This window comes from Centroberyx gerrardi, chromosome 15 (genome assembly GCF_048128805.1).
Source record: "Centroberyx gerrardi isolate f3 chromosome 15, fCenGer3.hap1.cur.20231027, whole genome shotgun sequence".
NCBI lineage: Eukaryota > Metazoa > Chordata > Actinopteri > Beryciformes > Berycidae > Centroberyx > Centroberyx gerrardi.
Genome location: NC_136011.1, coordinates 18687093 through 18708963, shown reverse-complemented (window position 1 = coordinate 18708963; position 21871 = coordinate 18687093). Strand labels below are relative to the sequence as shown.

At 42.4% G+C, this 21871-nt stretch overlaps 3 protein-coding genes across 4 annotated transcripts; 1 reads left to right on the top strand and 2 right to left on the bottom strand.

Moving 5' to 3' along the window:
- Positions 1-892: 892 nt before the first annotated feature.
- On the bottom strand, positions 893-4198 carry agt (angiotensinogen). Its single transcript, XM_071911698.1, has 6 exons — positions 3776-4198; positions 3099-3465; positions 2458-2582; positions 2097-2245; positions 1168-1324; positions 893-1069 (listed from the first exon to the last, which is right to left on the bottom strand). The coding sequence occupies exons 1-6, from the start codon at positions 4196-4198 to the stop codon at positions 893-895; spliced, it is 1398 nt and encodes a 465-aa protein (XP_071767799.1).
- An 8539-nt stretch (positions 4199-12737) lies between these two features.
- On the top strand, positions 12738-17156 carry cuzd1.1 (CUB and zona pellucida-like domains 1, tandem duplicate 1). The gene is made up of 12 exons (XM_078288883.1): positions 12738-12762; positions 12856-12954; positions 13220-13258; positions 13370-13468; positions 13561-13596; positions 13710-13848; positions 14473-14681; positions 15067-15242; positions 15394-15624; positions 15840-16000; positions 16579-16823; positions 16982-17156. Exons 1-12 carry the CDS (start codon positions 12747-12749, stop codon positions 17026-17028), a joined length of 1497 nt encoding a protein of 498 aa, XP_078145009.1. The 5' UTR covers positions 12738-12746; the 3' UTR covers positions 17029-17156.
- A 141-nt stretch (positions 17157-17297) lies between these two features.
- ikzf5 (IKAROS family zinc finger 5) lies at positions 17298-21375 on the bottom strand. Of its 2 annotated transcripts, XM_071911685.2 has the most exons (4): positions 21008-21375; positions 20658-20818; positions 19845-20018; positions 17298-19677 (listed from the first exon to the last, which is right to left on the bottom strand). In XM_071911685.2, the coding sequence occupies exons 2-4, from the start codon at positions 20788-20790 to the stop codon at positions 18713-18715; spliced, it is 1272 nt and encodes a 423-aa protein (XP_071767786.1). In that variant the 5' UTR covers positions 20791-20818; positions 21008-21375; the 3' UTR covers positions 17298-18712. The 2 variants fall into 2 exon arrangements, with proteins under 2 accessions (XP_071767786.1, XP_071767787.1); XM_071911686.2 differs by lacking the exon at positions 20658-20818.
- Positions 21376-21871: the final 496 nt, after the last annotated feature.

Sequence of the window (21871 nt, the reverse complement as noted above, 5' to 3'; positions counted from 1 at the left end):
GTGTCTTTTGTGTTATCATTTGTTTAAGACAGTGTGTCTTGTGTCTTTCCCTACATGTTTTTTTTTTTACAACTTTAGGCTGGCTGAGTATAAGCTGATGTAAACGGAGATGGGTAGCACAATAAATCCTCCAACTATTTAAATGCAGTATTCATTTACTGCAAAAGTTAGAAAGATAGTGACTCTACACTGTCAGATTCAGTATCTCTAAATCCCGTAGTTGCAATTCCAACACTGTCAACTGTAAATCTGACTTAAACCAGAGAGACCAGAGAGTTGAATGGCCGCTAGTGCAGCACATGACTCAAGTCCAGTTTTGAAGGCTTCCCTCTCCGGACTCGGTTTGATGATGAAAATTAATACAGGTCTCTTTTGAGGCCCTGTAATTGAAATGAATATCTTTTAGGTCCTGATGAATAAGAGACAAATAGATTGACATTTCAGCTACATTGAGAAACAAATGTTTTATTCCAGCAATCACAAATCGTAACAAAACAAAAATAAACTCTTAGTTAACACAATATACAAAGTATTAGTCATTTGTCATAGAGAATCGTGGCTACTGTACCTACTCTACAGAAAAATACTGTACAGAACACTGCTATAATAAACTTTACAGAGGAAACAAATTTATAATATAATACTGTAGAATATTGATAGATCCTTCTTGAATGAGGTTGTGCTGAATTTCCTCATATCTGTGGACATTAATGCAGTTGAAAACCATGAGTCTGATCTAAATTACATATTCGTTGAGTGACTGATTTCAATTCCTGCAGAAACTTTAGCTTTAGTGGATGAAGTTTGTTGATAACATTGCAGAGAAACGGGACTGGCATGTTAGACATTTTTCACATCAGAGGTTTGTGGTGTTGTTTTGGACCATATAACTTTAGAGTGTAGGATTGGTAATCTTGCCCAACATAAGGATGGCATTAGAATCTCCTTCTGTGATAGAAAAGAAGAACGGCCGGTTGATGGACAGCTTCAGAGGCACGCCCGCCTCCTGGTTCTTGTTCTGAGGTTCTGCCCCTTCCTCTGACATCTCAAACAACACCTTGTTGAACGCCTGAGAGGAGATAGGGATGAGTTAATGACACACACACATACACATACACAGTGATAGATTTCTGTAATTTGACGAGACGACCATCCAGTCTATTTCACCTTATCTATAGCGAAGGGTTTGGTGGTGCTGAGTCTGTTGAATTCAGCCTGGGAGCCCATCAGTTTGGTCTCTATTTCTGCAGCCATGTCGGTCAGCAGGCCACGCAGATCAGTCACAGATGACAAGGAGAACTTAGGCAGCGATAGCTCCAACAGACTGGGTGGATGGACAGAGGGGGAGACAGTTTGTAAATTTCTGCTGAAACGTAGCTGAGCTGAAATGGGGTTGTCTCACCCTCTCTCTAAAAATCCATAGCTCCATGTTGATATGATAACACATTATTGATTGACTGACTGAGGGGCTGATAGACAGTTACCGACTAAGGTCTTTTTACCTGGAGCAAATAAAGTAGCACATATATCCAGGCTCATGGAAAAACACTTAAAAACCAAAAGCAATTGAATTTCAAAGTTGTGTTTTCCGGCCTGGAAAAACTTATGGAAAATGATACATGTCAAAAAGGTTTTAGAAATGTCATGGAACTTTGTTTGTAAACAGTTGACAGATGTTTATCATGAAGCTTTGATGCTGGTAGATCTAGGAACCTTTGTGTAATAATCTAAAATATACATTTCAAAATTCCTTAAGTCCCATGTGACAAGTTGCCAAAACAATTAGACAAAATAAGACCTGGGATATTAGAATAAGCTATCCAACCAAAATGTGCCATTTGAACATAGTCTCAATTATTGGTCATGGAAATGTTGCTTTAAGTCAGGGAAAAGTCATTGAAAAATTGAAAAAGAATTCAAAAATGGACACACAATGTAACACAGATTCCCAAAGTTTAAGATGGCAAAAGATGAGAGATGCTTCAGAGTACCAGCCCTTCAACTTGTCATACTGTGAATGACAGCAATAGGCGTTGGCTACATGGAATACTGGATCTGGATTTCAGGTTAAGGTTTTGAAAAGGCAATAGACTCACCCTTCCTTGAGGTTCTGGTGCCATCCAGAGATGACGTCAGTGCGAAGCTTGGCCTCTAGGTCGTGGAGGTTGGCCCCTTCATGAGGCAGGACCAAGAACATGTAGGACCGCTTACTCAGAGGCAGCTTCACAACTGTGCACTGCCGCGCCTTCATAGTAATATAATACAAAAATACTTATCAATGATGAGGACCAGTCATGAAATTGGAGAATTAATTTACAGGTAAGGGTAATAGAGGAGCTATGGCCCGTGAGTGAGGAAGATTTGAGCTATCCCACCTCCAGGATTCACACTTAATCCCACATATGAAATCACAAATGAAACGAACAAAAAATACAAATGTGCCAAACAAAGATTTACCTTGTCATTCAGGTAGTGGTAATGACCCGTGTGGGTCATCAGAGGAGCCATCACTGTGGTTGTTTCATCCACATGAAACTCCTGCAGCGAGGTCCTCTCTGGTTGGAAGGCTGTCCTCCAGTTGCCTAAGTAGACACAGCCAAGAAACACCCTCAGGTAAGGACTCTAAGCATTGTGGTTGGTAGTATTTTCATTTTTTATAGTATCTGGGTTGCTCCTATGTTACTGTGAATTGCATATGGTGACTGCACAAAGTCTAATCCCTTGACATATGAAATTAAGGAATTCTAACAATGATCATAAGTGCTTCATCTGCCCCAGGGTGAAAAATGAAAACGTTAATTACAATACTGCCCTGAAAAATGTTATCTAGCCCAAATACAAACTTTGGTGAGACACAGTGTGCTAGTAAGTCGTGGATAAAGAAATACTGGAACACTGCCTAGTTGATTGAATGTTATCATCTTGGTAAACGGGATGAAGATTGATCCACATGGGATAAAGATTCACCAAAGCATTGATATACAGTATGTGTTTACATTATGTGGTCTAGCTCTAGTAGAGTTATACTTTAGATCCTTGCTGTGCTGTGGAAACCAACTTTACAGTGGTCTAAAGAAGAGACTAGCAGAAAGACAGACCTTTGAAGCTGAAGGAACTGATGAACAGAAGGTTGGTGCTGGAGCTCAGATCTTTGAAGACGCTCTTCACCTTCCCGTCTGACGTCTTCTCCACGAAGCTGTTCACCAGCTCCTCTGCCTCCTGAGGCACGGAGAAGTCCACGCCACGGATGAAAGACATGTTCGAGAAGTCCTGCGTGCCTCGAATGAAGTCCTCCGATAGGCGGGCATCTCGGCGAGTGAAGGCCCAGACCTGGGTGCTGATCTCGTCTTTGGGTCCATCGTCCACCAGAGAGTCGATGCTCTGCAGGGTCTTCAGAACTTTGTGCCCGTCCACTAACGACACGCAGTCCTCTCGGTCAGTGTCTCTGTTCAGGCCCAATAGAAGCTGGCAAGAAAAGGATTGGGTTGGGATCAATTTTAATTCTTTGTAGCGTGAAAGTACAAGGCCTCATGATCAGATAGAAAGGCCTAGGATTGTATGAAAAACTTTAAATTTATGCTCCAATAGGCTACATCAATCATTCATTCAAGATGGTAAAGAATCAGTAGGCTAAAGTTTGCTGCATATGCTTGTCCCAAAGCCTTATTGGAATATATCACTACCAAATTGAGCATTGACTCATTGTATTTTACAGCAATGCCCTCTCTCCACTTGCACCGTAAGAATTGTTTGACAACAAATCAAAAGCAAGAACCTGGTATGAGCTCGCGGTCTTCATGGAGGCTCCCAGGTAGAAGGTGACGAGGGAGCCGTAGGTGTTCACCGGAGAGAGGAGGGTGTTGTTGCCGCGCTGCTTGGTGCTGAGAGCCTGGTACATCCTCAGGCCCAGAGAGTTCAAGAGCTCTGCCAGAACCGCCGTCCTCTGGGTGATGTTCTGCCTCTGCCCATCTTGGTCTGACAGGTCCCTGCTGTCCGGCGTCAGGACTTCGTTGTCGAGGGGGGCAACAGGAAGTGTCTCCAGAGGCTTGGCAGTCTGGGACTGCAGCGTCACACAGCTGACGTTGTCGGCGGCAAACAGATAGAAGGGGTGAACGTAGACACGGTTGGCATGACTTCCTGAGAGGCTGCAGCATAGTAGGAGGCAGAGGAGGAGAGCAGGGGGCCACAGTCTCTGCATTTTACCTTCGCTGATAAATCACCTTACAGTGGTTTCTTCTGTGGAAGAGACACATTTTATCAGCTTAAGATGAATGAGCTTGTGTACATCAACCCACCGAATTTTCTATTACATTGTTAACTGTCTCCTGAAGGCTTGTTAAGCATGGGAACACAGACTATGGGGGTTCTGTGAATGATACATCACTATTAGTGTGGCTTTAGACAGAAATCTGGCTGGATCTGGTTTTCCATCTCTGACAGGATTGGCTGGCAGGGACTCTAGGCACAGAGCGGCGTGTCAATGATTGATTCATTGCTCTTTGTGTGTCTTCTCTCCTGGTGGTCAGTGAATGAGAGCAGGCATTGCTCTTTGCAATAGAAGTCGCATAGTTAATGAAGAGCATCAATGTGTGTGTGTGTGTGTGTGTATGCATGTGTTTGTGTGTTTGTGTGTGTGCAGAAGAACATTCACTAAAATAAGGTGGATGTTTCATTTGGATATTAATCATTGTTTATTTGGATCTCCATTAGCTGTTGCTAAAGCAGCATTTAGGATAAGGCCTTTAGTCGACAGACTGAGTATACTTAAGCAATCAACAAACAAATTCATATGCTGAAATTATCGCCAAACATACTGCAAAACTGTTCACACTTGAAATTATGGCTAGAAGATCCTTTAGTTACTTTGCCATGATTATATGACTACATACAAATTACATGACTAATTTGGATATATGTAAACAATTTATATTGAAAAATTGTAAAAAAAAAAAAAAAATTGTTTGAAAAAACCTTCCAAAATGGATTGACCACTAACAGTATAGAGTATATTCTGATTTTATTTAGAAAAGTGGTGGTTGGAGGTAAAAAAAAAAAAAAATTCTCATTCTGATTTGGTCCCAGTTTTGGTTTCACTGCAGGTTTCAGCACTGAAACTTTCTATTTAGTGATATTATTTTTGATAAAAGCTATAGTTTTAACAAGTGGCTGCACATTTGTTCGTTCTTGAGATATTTCATTTTCTCAACTGCTGATGGTAGTTTTGTTACTGGAGCGGCTCATATCTGAATGAATGTTTCCTCTGAATGAATTCAGGAGGAAACACTGTTTAGAGTAGTACAAGCCTGGAGTAGCCTGGAGTAGGCTTTCTGTGTTCAGCTGACAACTTTCACTCTTATAGAAACCATATGGATGTATTAAACTAAATGTCCAAGAAAGAGTATACTTCGAATAAGTGCCTTTACATAAAAATAGGACTTTATCCTTTGAGTTGGATGTGAACAAGCAGGAGAGTGGACTGATGGACTCTTGGAGGAGATGAGCAAACACATGAGTCTCCTCTATTTGGACATGTACCACAGGACATGGCCTTGGCTCCTGATCAATAAAACCTGTACACTCAAATGCTCTCATACACAGCCAGCCCACCTGTACCGATGGCTCGATCACAGAGGTCAAAAAACATGGCTGATTCAGTCTCAACCTCACTGATCACAGACGAGGCAAAGATAACAGAATCACTGACGGTCTAGTTGCTTCCCTCTCCAGACTTTAGACTGAATTTTTGACCGTACTGATCTATAATAACCTTGTCTTGAAGATAAGGCTTTGTGGTGAAGTGACAACTTCAGAGGAAATAATTAGTCGCACTAATAGTTTTAATCAAGTAGAAAAACCCTCAAATTCTACTAAAAGTGTTGTTTGAGTTTCCCTCAGAGACAGTTAACAGACATTTAGACTATTATTTTATGGTTATGAAGATTAAATTGCACTCGGTTATTAAGAGTCACATAAAACGTAGGAATCTAAACATTTATCCCAACTCTTTGTGATGAGTATAAATCACTGCACTGCACTATCAAAAGACAATTACCAGATTGAGCTTAGAGTTGCTCTTACCGTGTGCTGCTGCTGCTGCTGCTGCTGCTGTGAGTGAGGTGGTGAGTGAGCTCCCCGCTGCTCTGCTCCCCTGCTTTAACCCAGCCAGCCAGCCAGATCTCCCACTCTGGTTACTGATTAACCAACGCAGCATTGAGTCAGGGGCTCTGCTGCCGTGACTCACAGCTCGCTTTGTACTGATGGGCTGCCGCGAGATAAATAGGTCAGACAGAGAGAGGAGAGAGACCACCCTATGTCCCTCTTCCAGTAACGTGTTGACTTAGCACTGTGATGCAAGCATATCCTGGAGGGGGAGGGAGGGGGAGAGTGGATGGGGAGAAAAAAAGAGAGCTTCACTTTCACAATGGGGGAGTGGGACGCGGTGGGAAAGTTGGTGGCTTGTTTGTGTTTTTCGTCCTTTGAGATTGAGTCACTGAAATGTCACCATACAGTAGCGTTGTTTGTTTGTTAAGTGGGAGAAGCGTTGTTGATAAAGTATGCATGTTCTTTGTAATTTTGTTCAACTTAGGGGTCAAACAAGTGGTACCTGTATGCTTACACTATTATGAAAGAGAGAGAGAGAGAGAGAGAGAGAGAGAGAGACTGATGTGTCTGATGTGTCATGAAATAGCAAAATGTCATCATATGTGTATCATATGACCCCACATCTAACCGTAACCCCAACCCTTATCTTTACCCCTAAAATGTGCCCGCTCTAAAGATTACACCATCTGTTTCTCTCTCCCTCACTCTGTTTTAACAAGAATAGAGGTACAAAAACAAACACACGCACACACACACACACACACACACACACACACACACACACGTCACTGTCAAAGTCACATGTTGTCACTGTAGTTACAATAGTTGCCAAAAGGCTAACATACCTGACATGTCCTGGGAAAAGAGCACACAACTTTCAAGTGTTCTTTGCGGGCAAGAAGAGAGATATTACGCAAAGCAATTTGTACTCGTCACTAAAAGGTGACATCCGTGAACTTAATGAGGAAAATCCTTCACTCACACCTGATTCAACAGGACAGGACGAACTAGATTTTCCCATCAGAAAGAGAGACGTTGTGTTATCTGAGTGCTTTATGGCCCTGGTTTAGTCTTTTCTAAATATTGTTAAAGTAGTAAACTAATAATGCAAAGTAAAGTGTCTCCATGCAGTAAAACTGAAATTGAACCCAAAAAGAGGCTATATTTCCCTAAAATCCCATTTGCCTACAAGAGAAGCAATGAAATGAATTAAAAAAATGAAAGCAGCTTTTACTTTTTCTACTTCTTATTGACAGTCTGACTGACACTTGTTGCAGAACATCAGCATATATATAATACATCATTTTTTAGCCATTTAAAAGTAAATTGTTGCATGTATTCTCAAGTTTATTGATTTGTGTATTCATGAAAAGCTATTTCAAAATTAAAAAATGTTTTTTTCCTTTGGATGTATTCAGTTGTCTTTAACAGTTCTTAAAGGGGAATAATATTCAATTTTGGATACAAAATGCTCTTCCTCTGGCCAAAAAAAGTTCAGTAAATGTTTGTTAATTTAAAAATCTGAGACTTAAAACTAACTTAAGATCATGATAGTGTATCTTTTATTACTGCATGTGCTTATGGTGTGTTCCCAAACCTTCCATGAAGTTCTATCAGACGTTTTAAGCAAATACCTTAAAACACTCCCTGAAGCTTCTGAAGCTACGTGGTGAACAATTATTGCCTTTGCGTACATACTTTATGATGGTTAACCAAGTGTTGGTTTCTCATGAACATTGATTACTGAGGAAATTGCCACATTCAGTGACATCAGAAACTTTATGGCTGCTGTATCGAAGCCTCCAAGTGGGCTGCTGGGTATATAAGACATCAGGGTTTGCATCTGAAGCATGTTGGAAGGTGGAAACATAACGATGTGGACTCTCTTGGTTCTCTGCGGCGTGATCACCTCACATGGCGTGCAAGGTATGGCATAGTGATTTCTTAGTGTTGTGTTTGCCTCTGTTAATGACATACCTTTCCTAAAAAGGAACTGCTCATTGATAACATCAGTCTTTCATTTCTTTTTTCAGGGCAGACAACATCAGGTGAGTTTGACTGATCTGCATGTGTCCACAATGCCATTGGCCCTGTCTCCACCCAAATGGCTTTGCCTTCAGTTTCAGCCAACAGATGCAACTCCATTTACTCAGTATATTATAGTTGGATAGATAGGATCTCTGACCAGCATAGGAAAGTGTAATTTGACATACAGCATGTGTTACTTGCGCTGTCACTAGCCTTTTAGTGTCTATTTTTTTCAACATATCCATTGCTTACAACAGATCTGACGGATGCCTCATATCCACCAACTGAGCAACCAGCTTATCCAGATCAAACCTTAGGACTTCATGCTTCTCAAACAGGTACAACAGATATCACCAAAATAAACTGCATCTTGTCAGATTGTGTTTCTAGGTTTATTTCTCAAAATCATTTGTGACTTACTATTTCTTTTTCCAAACCAGCAAGCAGTCAGAGAATAATGAAAAAAATCTGAGGTCTGTCATTTTTTAAACGAAGTTAAATAGCTCAAAAATGCTGATCAAACACAGTTGATCAGTTTGCTTGGTTCAAATTCTCTGTCACACATTCTTCCAACTTAATTTTCACAGTGATTGTGTCTGTACTATTATTACTGTATCTATTTAAAAAACAATTAGAATCTTTTTTTCCTTATTCTTTAGGAGGCATTTTGTCATTCTCATTCCTTCTCAAGCTTCTGATTTGTGACTTCTGACAAAATGTTGGTCATCCTACAATGTCTGTCTTACTGATGATGCTTTTTGTCAAGTGTGTAACTAATTTCAGCTGTCGCTGATATAATGATAACAAGTGTTGAAGTATATGAACCGTATGAACAAATTACTCACTGTCACACCACACATCATGACCAGTATCATACCAAATAACATGTTTTAATCTGTGTCCATGTTTTAATTTCCAGTACTTGATTTTGAATTGATCAGAAACTTCATGTTATGTCTCTTCAGTTGCACGCTGTGGTGGCGACCTGTACGGCAGCACAGGCCACTTTGACAGCCCCAACTATCCAGAGAACTACCCATACAACGTAGACTGTGTATGGTTCATCACACCAGGCAGTCAAATTATAGAGCTGGAATTCCCATCTGTGAAGTAAGCATGTACTGTTCATCTGTTTGAATATTACAGAAAAGTACCAAGTCTGAAATCCTGTCCTATCTGACTTTAGGACAGTACTTAAGACTTTTGCCATTACAGAACCAGGTAGGACCAGTTAACTTAAGCTAGGACCTTGGTCTTATCTTAAAGGCATTTAGGATTTGGATACTACAGAAGGGTCCTAAAGAAATCCTAAATTGTGTGTGTGAACTTTAGGACAGCTCAGAACCTGGTCAAAATTTAGAAACTCTTCTAAAAAAAGATCAGGTATTTTCGAACTGAAATGGCCGCCATACTTAAAGTTTTTGTCCATGAAGGTGAAAACCAAAATGTAATGATCGAAAGATTAATGAAACTGGTGCTGCTGATGACATTAATTTCTCTGACATTTATCTGACATGCTCTGCGACCTCGGCCCATTGTCTATCTTTGATTTGATTTGATTGAAAGCTATTCTTTTCTTGTCTTATAATATCCATATTGCTTCTCAGTAATAACGCTAATAGGCTATACTCTTAAACACATTAAACACATAGGCCGTTAAACTATTTAAATTTTGACAGTTCTGATGCTTTTGTGCAATTAGTTCTGCATAATTCCTAAGAGAGATGCGATAGGACCAGCAGTTCGGACTTTCTTCTGTAATATGTATATGATATTTTTTTTTCTCCTCCTAGAATGATCAAAGGAGATGTGTGTCATTAACCACCTGATTCAGATTGTAAGATTAATGATACCTGTGATGAAGTAAGATGAAAGTGAAGCTTCCATGATATTATGGAGTCCCCAGTCACTGCTACTGTTTCTGTGTTGTCTGTGCTACTTTAACTTTCACCCTCTGTACTTCTTGTGCTCTGATCACAGTCTTGAGGCAGACTACAGCTGCAGATATGATGCCATCTATGTCTATGATGGCCCCAGCATCAATCACAGGCTTCTGGGGACACTGTGCGGCAGGCAGAACGCCACCTTTCACTCCACCGGTTATTACCTGACTGTGCGCTTCAAAAGTGACGGCAGCTTCGCCTACCAAGGATTTCATGCTGAGTACCGTGTCGTGGGTAAGTCACTGTGATTGTGACTGAGATTATTACATATTTGACAAAATATGTAATTTCGCCAGTTTGATGCTCTTTAAATGATTATTATATTACTGCTCATGACAGATGCAAAAAGAACAACAGCAACAACAAAACATCCCATCAAAACTACACAGAAACCTAGACTGTTGGAAACTGATCATTGTTTTGTCTGTTCTCGCTGTAGCTGGAGGTTCCTGCAGATATAACTGTGGCTACCAGGTTGGGAACTGCTCTTGTGCCACTGGCTGTGAATACCTGGGAGGGAACTGTTGCCCAGACTATGAAAGTAAGACCAGAGTGTAACAGGAGTAAAACACTCCAAAAAAGTTCTCTCCATGGTGTTAATGTTTTGTTCATCAACTCAGCAAGAAAATGGATCTACAGTGAGAAGGATAGGAGAAAGCCTCTAAAAAGTGAGTTAGGTTGAGATGCTGACCTTATTCTAATCTCTCTGTCTGTAGCTTACTGCCTAACGCAACCACCAACGGAACCACCAACGGAACCACCAACGGAACCACCAACGCAACCACCAACGCAACCACCAACAGAACCACCAACGGAACCACCAACGGAACCACCAACAGAACCACCAACGGAACTACCAACAGAACCACCAACGCAACCACCAACGGAACCACCAACGCAACCACCAACGCAACCACCAACGGAACCACCAACGGAACCACCAACAGAACCACCAACGGAACCACCAACAGAACCACCAACGCAACCACCAACGGAACCACCAACGCAACCACCAACGGAACCACCAACGGAACCACCAACGGAACCACCAACGGAACTACCAACAGAACCACCAACGCAACCACCAACGGAACCACCAACGCAACCACCAACGGAACCACCAACAGAACCACCAACGGAACCACCAACAGAACCACCAACGGAACCACCAACGGAACCACCAACAGAACCACCAACAGAACCACCAACAGGTATTTTAACCTCCCTAAATGACTACAAGCAAAGTTCCAACAAATAACAGCATATTTCTCCTTGAAGTAAACTTTTATCAATTAACCTTTGTCTCCCAGCTGGGCTCTCGTGTCATTACAACTGTGGCAGGAACCTAGGAAGCTGCTCCTGCTCATCTTCCTGTCAGTACTATGGCAACTGTTGCTATGACTACAGCAGTAAGTATCCATCAGTTCGACACAGGTGACAGCTGCCTGTTTATTGACTCTAAACCCTGAGGGTGAAAGTATCAAAATAGTGAGATTGGTTGAGTTACTGACCTCATTATTATTCCTACCTCTCTATCCAGAGTGTAACTGGAGTAAAACACTCCAAAAAAGTTCTCTCCATAGTGTTAATGTTTTGTTGATCCACTCAGCAAGAAAATTATCTACAGTGAGAAGGATAGGAGAAAGCCTCTAAAAAGTAAGTTAGGTTGAGATACTGACCTTATTCTAATCTCTCTGTCATGTAGCTTACTGCCCAACGCAACCACCAACGCAACTACCAACGGAACCACCAACAGAACCACCAACAGAACCACCAACAGGTATTTTAACCTCCCTAAATGACTACAAGCAAAGTTCCAACAAATAACAGCATATTTCTCCTTGAAGTAAACTTTTATCAATTAACCTTTGTCTCCCAGCTGGGCTCTCGTGTCGTTACAACTGTGGCAGGAACCTAGGAAGCTGCTCCTGCTCATCTTCCTGTCAGTACTATGGCAACTGTTGCTATGACTACAACTGTAAGTGTTCAGCAGTTCATGAGCATTGACAGCTTCCTTCTCATCATCATTAAATCCTGATGGCAAATGTAGTATTCCTTACTGGAGCAATCACAGCTTGTCATTTTCCCGTATAATGAGGTGTGAAAGGTGACATGACATGTCACCTTTCACTGGAAAAAAAAACAGTATGTTGATGCTAAGTAGGGGAGAAGAGGAGAAGAAGAGGAGTGAAAGTGTAAAATTAATACGTCTAAGGTTCACGGTCTGGCCTCTATGTTATTCTTATCTTTCTTTCACATAGTCTACTGCCCAGCCACCACTGCGGATCCAAGACCCACCACAGGTATTTGAACCTCTCTCTAACCTAAATGTCTGAAAATGACTGTTCCATCTAATTAATTTCTCTTTAAAGTGAACTGTAAATAATTTAGTAAAAGCTGTGTGCTCCAATGTCTTACAGCTCAGCCCTCGTGTCGTTACAACTGTGGCTGGAACCTAGGAAGCTGCTCCTGCTCATCTTCCTGTCAGTACTATGGCAACTGTTGCTATGACTACAACAGTAAGTAACCATCAGCTCGACACAGGTGACAGCCACCTGTTTATTGACTCTAAACCCTGAGGGTGAAAATATCAAAATAGTGATATTGGTTGAGTTATTGACCTCATTGTTATTCCCACCTCTCTATCATGTAGCTTACTGCCCAACCACCACAATGGGACCAGTCACAGGTATGAAAACCTCTCCAGCGGCAGTTCATTTACCTTGAAGTACCTGATAATTAACTGTCGCTAAGTATTTCAATGTCCTCCTATGTCTCCCAGATCAGCCCTCGTGTCGTTACAACTGTGGCAGGCACCTGGGAAGCTGCTCCTGCTCGAGCTCTTGTCAATACTATGGCAACTGTTGCTATGACTACAACTGTAAGTGCCAAGTCCAACAAATCAACAGCATTACCAGGCTCTGCGCCTCGCTCTTGCTGGAGCAATCAGCCTGTCAAATTCCTGTGTAATGGTGTGTCAGCGCTGACCCACATGACATTGCCCCTTGTTGCTCATGATTGCAGAATAAACAGTATGTGTATCTGAATTTATGTATTACACGGTAAGAAGAAGAGGAGTAAAAGTATGCAATTTGTGGGTTTGGTTCAGATAATGACCAATTTATGCACATCTCTCTGTCATGCAGCTTTCTGTGCAGCAGCCAGCACTGTGAGACCCACGACTGGTATTTCAACCTCTCTGCAACCTAAATGAATAAATTGACCTATCATTTTTAAGTCTGCAAGCAGTAAAGTGTGATTAGTAACGCGTTGCAATGTCCTCCTATGTCTCCCAGCTCGGCCCTCGTGTCGTTACAACTGTGGCAGGCACCTGGGAAACTGCTCCTGCTCGAGCTCTTGTGAATACAATGGCAACTGTTGCTATGACTTCTACTGTAAGTATCCTGTCCCTCAACGCTCAGCATAAAAAGCCACTGGTCAGTTTCCACCCAAGTGATGCTGAATCCCTTGTTTTTCCATCACACAGCTTATTGCCCAATCACAACTGACGTGCCAGCCACAGGTATTTCATCAATTGTAATGAGCCTGCTGCAAATGCACAAATACAATCTCAAACCTCAGATGGCTTTGATTGAAACCTGTAACAGAGACTCATGCTATCTTGCCCTCCTTCAGCATGCGGAGGCTCCCTGCATGGCTCTGGGTCCTTCTCCAGCCCCTACTACCCCAGCTACTACCACGACAACGCCTACTGTGTGTGGCACCTCACAGCTTCCTATGGCCAAAGAATCTTCCTGTCAATCACCGACCTGCAGTGAGTGAAGAACAGACTGCTTTTTTGGGTGTTTGGCGATCATGATTATATGTGAACACCGGCATTATGGTGTTAATTACAAATGAAGTGTGACAAAAGAAATTATATATCCATCTCATTCTGATTATTTACTTATGCTAATACTCCCGCAGAATAGAATTAGGCTCTCATCTGATCCAGTATACACTACCAGTCAAAAGTTTGGACACGGCACATTTTTCTTTATTTTTACTATTTTCCACATTTTAGAATAATAGTAAAGACATCAAAACTATGAAATAACACAAATGGAATTATGCAGTGGCCAAAAAAGTGATAAACAAATCAAAACTATCTTATATTTTAGAGTCTTTAAAGTAGCCACCCTTTGCCTTGATGGAAAGGGACAGGCTTTGGAAAGAAATTCATACATAGGCATCAACTTCACTATTCACTTCAACTTCACTGTCTAAGAAACACATTTCAAGCATTTAAGCATAAGCCTTTAGATCAAAATGCTTTAAGATAATGAAAAACATAGTACATTCAATCAGGTGGTATTGTACATTTGAACTATTAATTATATTTTGAGTTTTGCTTTAAGTTGTCACCCTTCTGATGACTTTATTATGTTTTTGCACCCAGGTTGGAGAACTGCTGCTTCTGTGACTACATTGCAGTCTACGATGGGTCATCTCTCAATTCACGACCTCTGGGGAAAGTGTGCGAAAACGGCACTCTGGACTCCTTCCACTCCTCCTCCAACTACATGACTGTGCTCTTCCGGAGTGACAGCTCTGTGGTTGGCCGAGGGTTCAATGCTGAGTTCACTAGCTCTCTTCCGTCAAGCTCAGGTAAGATTACTGTGGCTTAAGTCATCTGTATGGGACATTGGATTTTTCTCATGTCAGGAAATTAGATTAATCAGACTAAATCACTATGAAACACAGACTTACAAAGTTAAATACTGTCATTATCAAGCAATTTTGAGTTTGTCTTACGTGTGTTAAATGTTTGTCAGGACATTTGACCTGGATTGACTCAGTTCCTGTGTTTTTTATTTAAAAGCCATCCTAAAAATAGATCCTAAAATCAACCAGAACAAAGGGTCATTGCATTGCTTCCTCTTCTTAAATCAAAACCAAAGAAAATCCATCAAGTTAAACATTGTGTAGGTGAATCTTTGGCCTTCATCCTAAACATCAATCAAGCTCTTGTAAACATCTTGTGCTTCGTCAGGTCGTGTGGAGTGTTCCTCGGACAACATGAACATTGTGATTGAGAAGTCCTACCTGAACTCTCTGGGCTATGACGGCAACAATCTGTACTTGAACGACCAGTACTGCAGGCCCCAGGTTTCCAGATACCAAGTGATCTTCAACTTCCCCATCAACACCTGTGGCACCATTCGAAAGGTAGGCAACCCATCACCTTCTGGAAGACAGGAACAATCTGCTGTAGTTTAGGATCATTCCCCAACAACGTACTGAGATGGCAGGACTTTATTTAGCTCAGTGGAAGATTGAGCTGAGTGTGATTATTTTCACTGTGTTCTACCTTGAACAGTTTGAGAATGGCAGAGTTGTGTACACCAACGCTGTCCGTGCGTACACCTCCAGCTACGGTGAGATCACACGCCAGTCTCACCTGAAGCTGAACGTGAACTGTCGAATGGAGCAAGACACAACGGTCCAGATCATGTACGTTGCCCGTGACGGTGGCAACAGCAGCATAACAGGCACAGGCAGATTCAATGGCAGCATGGCTTTCTACACCTCCAGCAGCTTTTACTATAAGGTATGAGAAAGTGGTTTTTTTTTTCCCCCAGTTTGTAAAGATAAGGTGATTTATAGGTGCTCAACTTAAGGACTTGAATAAAATCTCACCCAGAGACAATCTATGACTATTCATCGAAAATGTATAAATTAGCGCACTCTTGTCTGCATTGTACACAGTTTTAATGGGAGAACAAACAGGCTGACATTTTGGTTTTGCGTTTTCTCTTCTATCAGGTGACTGAAGTTCCATACACAGTGACCCTCAACCAGAACATGTATGTCCAAGTGAACCTGAGGAGGGATGACAGCAGCCTGGTCCTCTTCCTCGACACGTGTGTGGCCTCGCCCTCGCCCCATGATTTCCACACCAGACCCTACTACCTCGTCCGTAACGGGTAAGATGACATGGTGACGAGGATCGGTCAGAAAGTTTTACATAAAGGTAAAGAGACTTCCAAAGACAGCGTGCAGTGCTTGATTGCTCACTCTGGTTGTAAAGGTAAAGCACATGTCTGATTGCATATTTACCAGACACCTCTCTTTACTGCTTGTTGTTTTCAAAGGAAAGAATGCACTGTTTTGCATAATGAACGCTGGAAGTTGAAAACATTTAAACTCTTAGTGAGGGTCTAAGGCTGGTGGTGCGGGGTATGTTAGGCTATATGTAGAATAGGTGGGCTGTTATATCTTGCTAAAATCTGCTTTTGTGTGCTCTTGTGCTTTTTCTGATGTTTGTCTTGTATCATTCTGTTGTATGGCTGATTGTTGATCAGCCAGATCTAGTTAGGCTCGTTCTCTGTACAGTCCTTTGAGACATGCATGTGATAAAGGGCTTATAAATAAACAAACTTGACTTGACTTAAACAAGTACCCAAGCATCCTCTTCTGGCTCAGTGACACTATCCAACTTGTGTGTTGTTCTTACCCATTCACACTCGCTGTGTCATCCAGTAATGCTCTGTTTCATCTTCAGATGTCAGAGGGACAACACCTACTACGCCTACTACTCCGGTACCCGTAGCTTCGCCCGTTTCACATTCCAGGCCTTCCAGTTCCTGCGAGCCCATGAGTCGGTGTACCTGCAGTGTAAGGTCCTCATATGCCCAGCTTCTGACTACAACTCCCGCTGCCGCCGTGGCTGCTCCAAACGCAAGGCCAGAGACCTGGAGTCAGCACACGAGAGCCAAACTCTGGTCCTGGGTCCCATCCAACTCAAAGGTCAGCGGACATTTGTACCTGGTTTTGATACCAATAGCAGATTAGTGGAAGTATCGTATTAGGTTAGCAATAAGAATGTTGCTGTTTTCTGTATAAATATACAGTAGGGAAAAAAACATTACCACAAATACATTTCATTGTTTTCTTCTCCTCCCCAGACCTTGAGAAGCAGGATGATGGGGCTCCTAAGGAGGACAAGGCTTAATTTGATCCTTCAATGACCAGCTTCAATCATTAGTGGTCTTACCCTTTTGTTCACTGTGACATTGAATTATAATCACTGCCCTTTCTTCTCTAGCATTTTATCTGATTAAAAGCATCATCAAAAGATAATCTGTTTGTGTATTCCATTAAGTCAGTCTTGACTTAACATCACATAGTAACACTCAAATTATTGGTCACTCAGTTCTTGAATGCAGAGAAGGAGGAAATAAAAACACCAGAGACAAAGTGCAGCTCAGTTAGAAAACACTTTACTTATAAATTAGTTAAGATTAATCCATCTCACAATAAAATGATTTGTCATCCCAGAGCGAGAAAGTGATCGCCAAAAACGCTTCAACATTCACCATTTTCTATCAACCTACGACACACTGAGAGAACATAAGGCAGTCATTTCTGGGTGCCCTTATTACTGGTAAGCATGGTGACAAGCAGTTGGTCCTAGAAACAGTAACTATGTTCTCCACACATGTTGCTAAGCAACAGACACCAGTATCCAATACAATGAACAACCTTGGTAAAGCAGCAATCTTCACTGCAACATAATTTCACTTTTTTGACACTGAACATCTATCCAACCACTCAGAATACAATACTCAGTAAATATTCAGAAAAGCACTGAGATCCATATGATAAATGGGGAATCTCAAGGCGTGTTATCACAAAGGCTAAAACATGGCATCCCTGGTGCTACGTGGCAATTCTGAACAAAACAGTGTTCACAGGAGACACAAGACATGGTGATTCTGCTCTAAAAGTGGAGATGCTGGATATCAAAGTGACCTAATACAATATCAAAAGGTCAGAATGTGACATAAGGTATTTAAAAGGCTATGCAACACCCATTTAGCAAACTGTGTGTCAAGTTGCCATGGTGCTGGTTAAGGAAGGGCACTGTGTGGAGGAACTTCACAAACAATGCAAGTTTAACAAAACCCAGTTAAACATCTTTGTTGGCCAACCAAAAGCCACCGAGAGAAAGAGTCTGGCCAGGTTGTACTATGGATGCCATGTTGCATACATTATAAAATGCAGCTGGCATTAAATCCAAAGTTACTTAGCAGCATTCATGGAGCAGAATTTTGGTGCCATCATGGCTACCACTGAAAACTACAATGACCAAACTCTTTTTCTATGGTTCTGGGCCAATCCATTACAGTAAGTAGAGGATATTATACCATAATATCCATTCATATACAAATAAACAATCCTCTCTTACTAGGACACACAAGAAAGTGAATATGTCAGGCACTGTAAAGAAATATTAGTAACGCACCAAGCACTCTGAAATAATTTAGACAAGGTTCAAGTTAGATCACTCTAAGGTCAACAGTTTCAGTCCTGTGTTCGTATCACCTAAGCAATGTTTAGATATTACTCAAGGAGTGTTGATAATTAAAACTGTTATGATAGGATTTTTTTTTTTTACCATCACTACATCCCTTTGTAATACACTTGAATGGGCACCTTAAATTGTACAAAATGAAACCATCTACATGTTGACATTTTCTAAAGGTTTTCCTAAATCAAAGTCAGTACAAAAAACTTCCAAAGGCTAGGCTACATCAAGGCCAGAATCATTAAGTTAAACAGCAATAAATAAAATCACTGTGGAATTAATAAAACCAAGCTCTGTCCCTTAAAAGTCCTTTAAAAGATTTTCAGCCCTACTTATGCTGTCCCCGGGCAAAGTGGCAGGCGAAGTCATACTTGCTCTTGCACTTGTGGCCACAGATGTTGCACTGGAAGGGGTTCTCGTAGCCATGGCAGCCCATGTGGATGGTGTAGAGGATGTTGTCGGGGAAGTAGATGTCACAGTGCTGGCAGTGATGCAGCATGTGGGGGTCCTGGGGCGGGGCGGACAGGCCCGGGGCCGGGGTGCTGGGTTGGCTGTTGGTGATGCTAGGGGTGCTGGTGCACCCGCTGTGCTCACTGCAGGGACCCACTCCGGGGCTGCAGTTGCTGTGGGAAGGGGCCCTGGGCTCTGGGGTGATGGGGGAAGAGGAGGAGGCGTGCGCCATGCTGGCCGAGACGGCCACAGGAGCCGTGGCAGGGTGCGGCTGCTGGATGAGGAAGGGTTTCTCGTCGACCATAGACTCGGCTCCGGGAGACATGGGAGGCTGAGCCTGGGCCTGTGAGTCAGAGGGGAGGCTGGCCAACTGGCCGGCCAGGGTGGACAGCTGGTTCAGGGGGTTGTCCATGACCATATCATGGTGATGGTGGTTTTCGTTCCTGGAGCTCCCGTCCTCACCCACCCCACTCTGGTTATCATACGTCTCCTGGCGCAGGTGGGGCAGCTCGTGGGAGAAGTCGTTCATGTTGTCAGCCTTGTGCACCACCATAGAAGGGGGGCTGAAGTTGATGAGGAGCCGGCGGCCGTAGCCCAGTGAGCTGGCCTTCTTCTGCAAGACACTAAGCATCTTCTTATGGGAAAGTGAGCGGGCGCCCTTCATCGGCAGCAGCTTGTGGCGTCGGCGGCGGTGGTGTGACAGGTTGCTGCGATCGCTGCAGCGGAAGGAGCACAGCTCACACTTGTAAGGCTTCTCGCCGGTGTGAGATCGCATATGGGCCTCCAGGTGGCGCTCGTAGGCTGAAGCAAAAGGACACAGGTGGCAGCGGTGGGGTTTCTCTCCTGTTTGATTGAGGAAAACAAACATTAAGAGGGAAAAGATAAGCCAGTAGGCTAAATAATAAAACCTTGTCATAGTTATTTGATAGAAGTGATGGAAGCTCTGAACCTCGGCCATCACCAGGACCTAAACAGCATGTGTGGTGTTCCCAGAACCCATTAACACTAACCTGTATGAATGCGGATATGCTCGATGAGTCGCGCCGTGCCTCTGGTGGCGTAGTTACAGTAACGGCACTTGAGTTTGCCATCATAGGTCCTCTCAAAGCCATCCACCAGGATCCCCGAGCTGTCCTCCAGCGACATGTCCACTGATGGGTGATCCAGCCCATTCTGACTGCAGTCTGCATACAGAGACAACAGCCAGACACAATCATTAATGTAAAGCAAAAGGGGAGGCTAGATACGATACAAACTATGGTTTTAATCTGCCATCCAGGTAAAAATAGATTCAGCAGTGGTGTCATATTTTCATGAACAGCTGATTTTCATGAATTTCTGTGAGGGATGGCAGCTGGTATTCCACAGGATTACAAAACACTATGTAGTCTAACTCTTTGGCTCTTATAGCTACATCTATGTGACATGTCGCTCTTTATTAATCCCATAACTGAATCTGACAAACAACGACTTTCACAATACAATAACAACAGGACACTGGCAATAACGTTTATGTCAACAAACAAAATCGCCCATGATTCAGCAAATCTATACTAAGATAGTTGATCACACACTTATTGAAGGATCACGTGGATAAGGATGATCATGTCTAATTACTCTGGCAGGAAATGACTTAAGACAATCATGAAATAGCAAATTTTGTTAACTATTTACAGCCGGACATCAGATCATGGCTACAAATGATGTCACGGTGCATTTCTCAGCTTCACAGAACATATTGTCACAGTTTCAAAATAAACAGTGTTACATTTACAGATTGCTGAATCTAAATGGGAACGCTCATAACAGTTAATGACAGTTACCGGCTGGCAGCTCGTCCGCCTCTTTGACGCCGCTCACAGAGCCTGATATCATGTTCACATGTTGAGTTTGCTGGCTGAGATACTCCTGGAAATCCTTTACAAAGTCCAACGTGTCCGGCTTTTCCTCGCCCATTGAAAGACAGTGATGCAAATGTCCAACACTGCAACGACATTCCCACATGTATTATTGTGACAACCACTATAACCAACAAAAAGGGCCGGGAAAGGAACGGGGTCTGGAAATTAACTCTAAAACCGTCTTGATAGCAAAAGATCACACATGCAAGCAATCAGATTTGGGACTAAAAGTATTACTAACGTTAGCTGGCCTCCGAAAGCTTTGCACTTACCTATTCAAAGACAGACAGTGAAATGTAGCTTGTTTCGATTGGGAAAAGCCGTTGTATAGCTATCCAGACAGGCAGACAGAATAATCCTGGCAATCTGGGGTTGACAACCAGGAAAACAGCGCGATCCGTTGTCTTGTCGGTCGCTCCTACACACTGTTCCTCATCATGATGTTGTTACCAGCGCTACGTACGCTACGTTAGCCAGCCAGCTAACGTTAGCTTATCTCGGAGAAATCATCTTTTCTGCTTCAACAACAGCGCTGGTGCCCCATCAGCACATTCATTATTTACGTTGGCTTTATAAATTTAGGGCCAATCCTCCAAAGAGCGCTACTAGTTTTTCTCTCTTTCCGCCAACCGTTTCGCCACCATTGATGTGAAAAGCTAACCTGCTAAATCAAAACAATAAGTCAGTTTGAGGGGTGAAAGTTCACTGTGTGTCCACCCGCGAAAACCGTCCCGCTAAAGGTGCGATATAACCGCGAAGAAAGGTTCCCATGGCAAAAGCTGTTGGTCAGATATTGTCTAATACATCTCTGCTTTGGGGCAAAACACAGAATATAACGCAGTATTACACAGAGCATAGCAAAAACACCATTTAGATGTGTTATAACAGAATAACACGTGATCATTCGATATTTGTCAAAGGCTGTTTGTCCTCTACTATGCTGTTTCTGGAGAGTCTGAAAAGACCAAATCTGACACAGACTTATGAAATCAATTAATTGTAAGTGATAGGCCTAAGATACTGTAGTCAGAATTGGGCAAAAGTATATCAAAATCGTGTTATGCATTACAAATAGGCCTACTCTTTAACAAAATATGAGACATTACAATATAGGCCTACTGGGTGGAAATACTTGT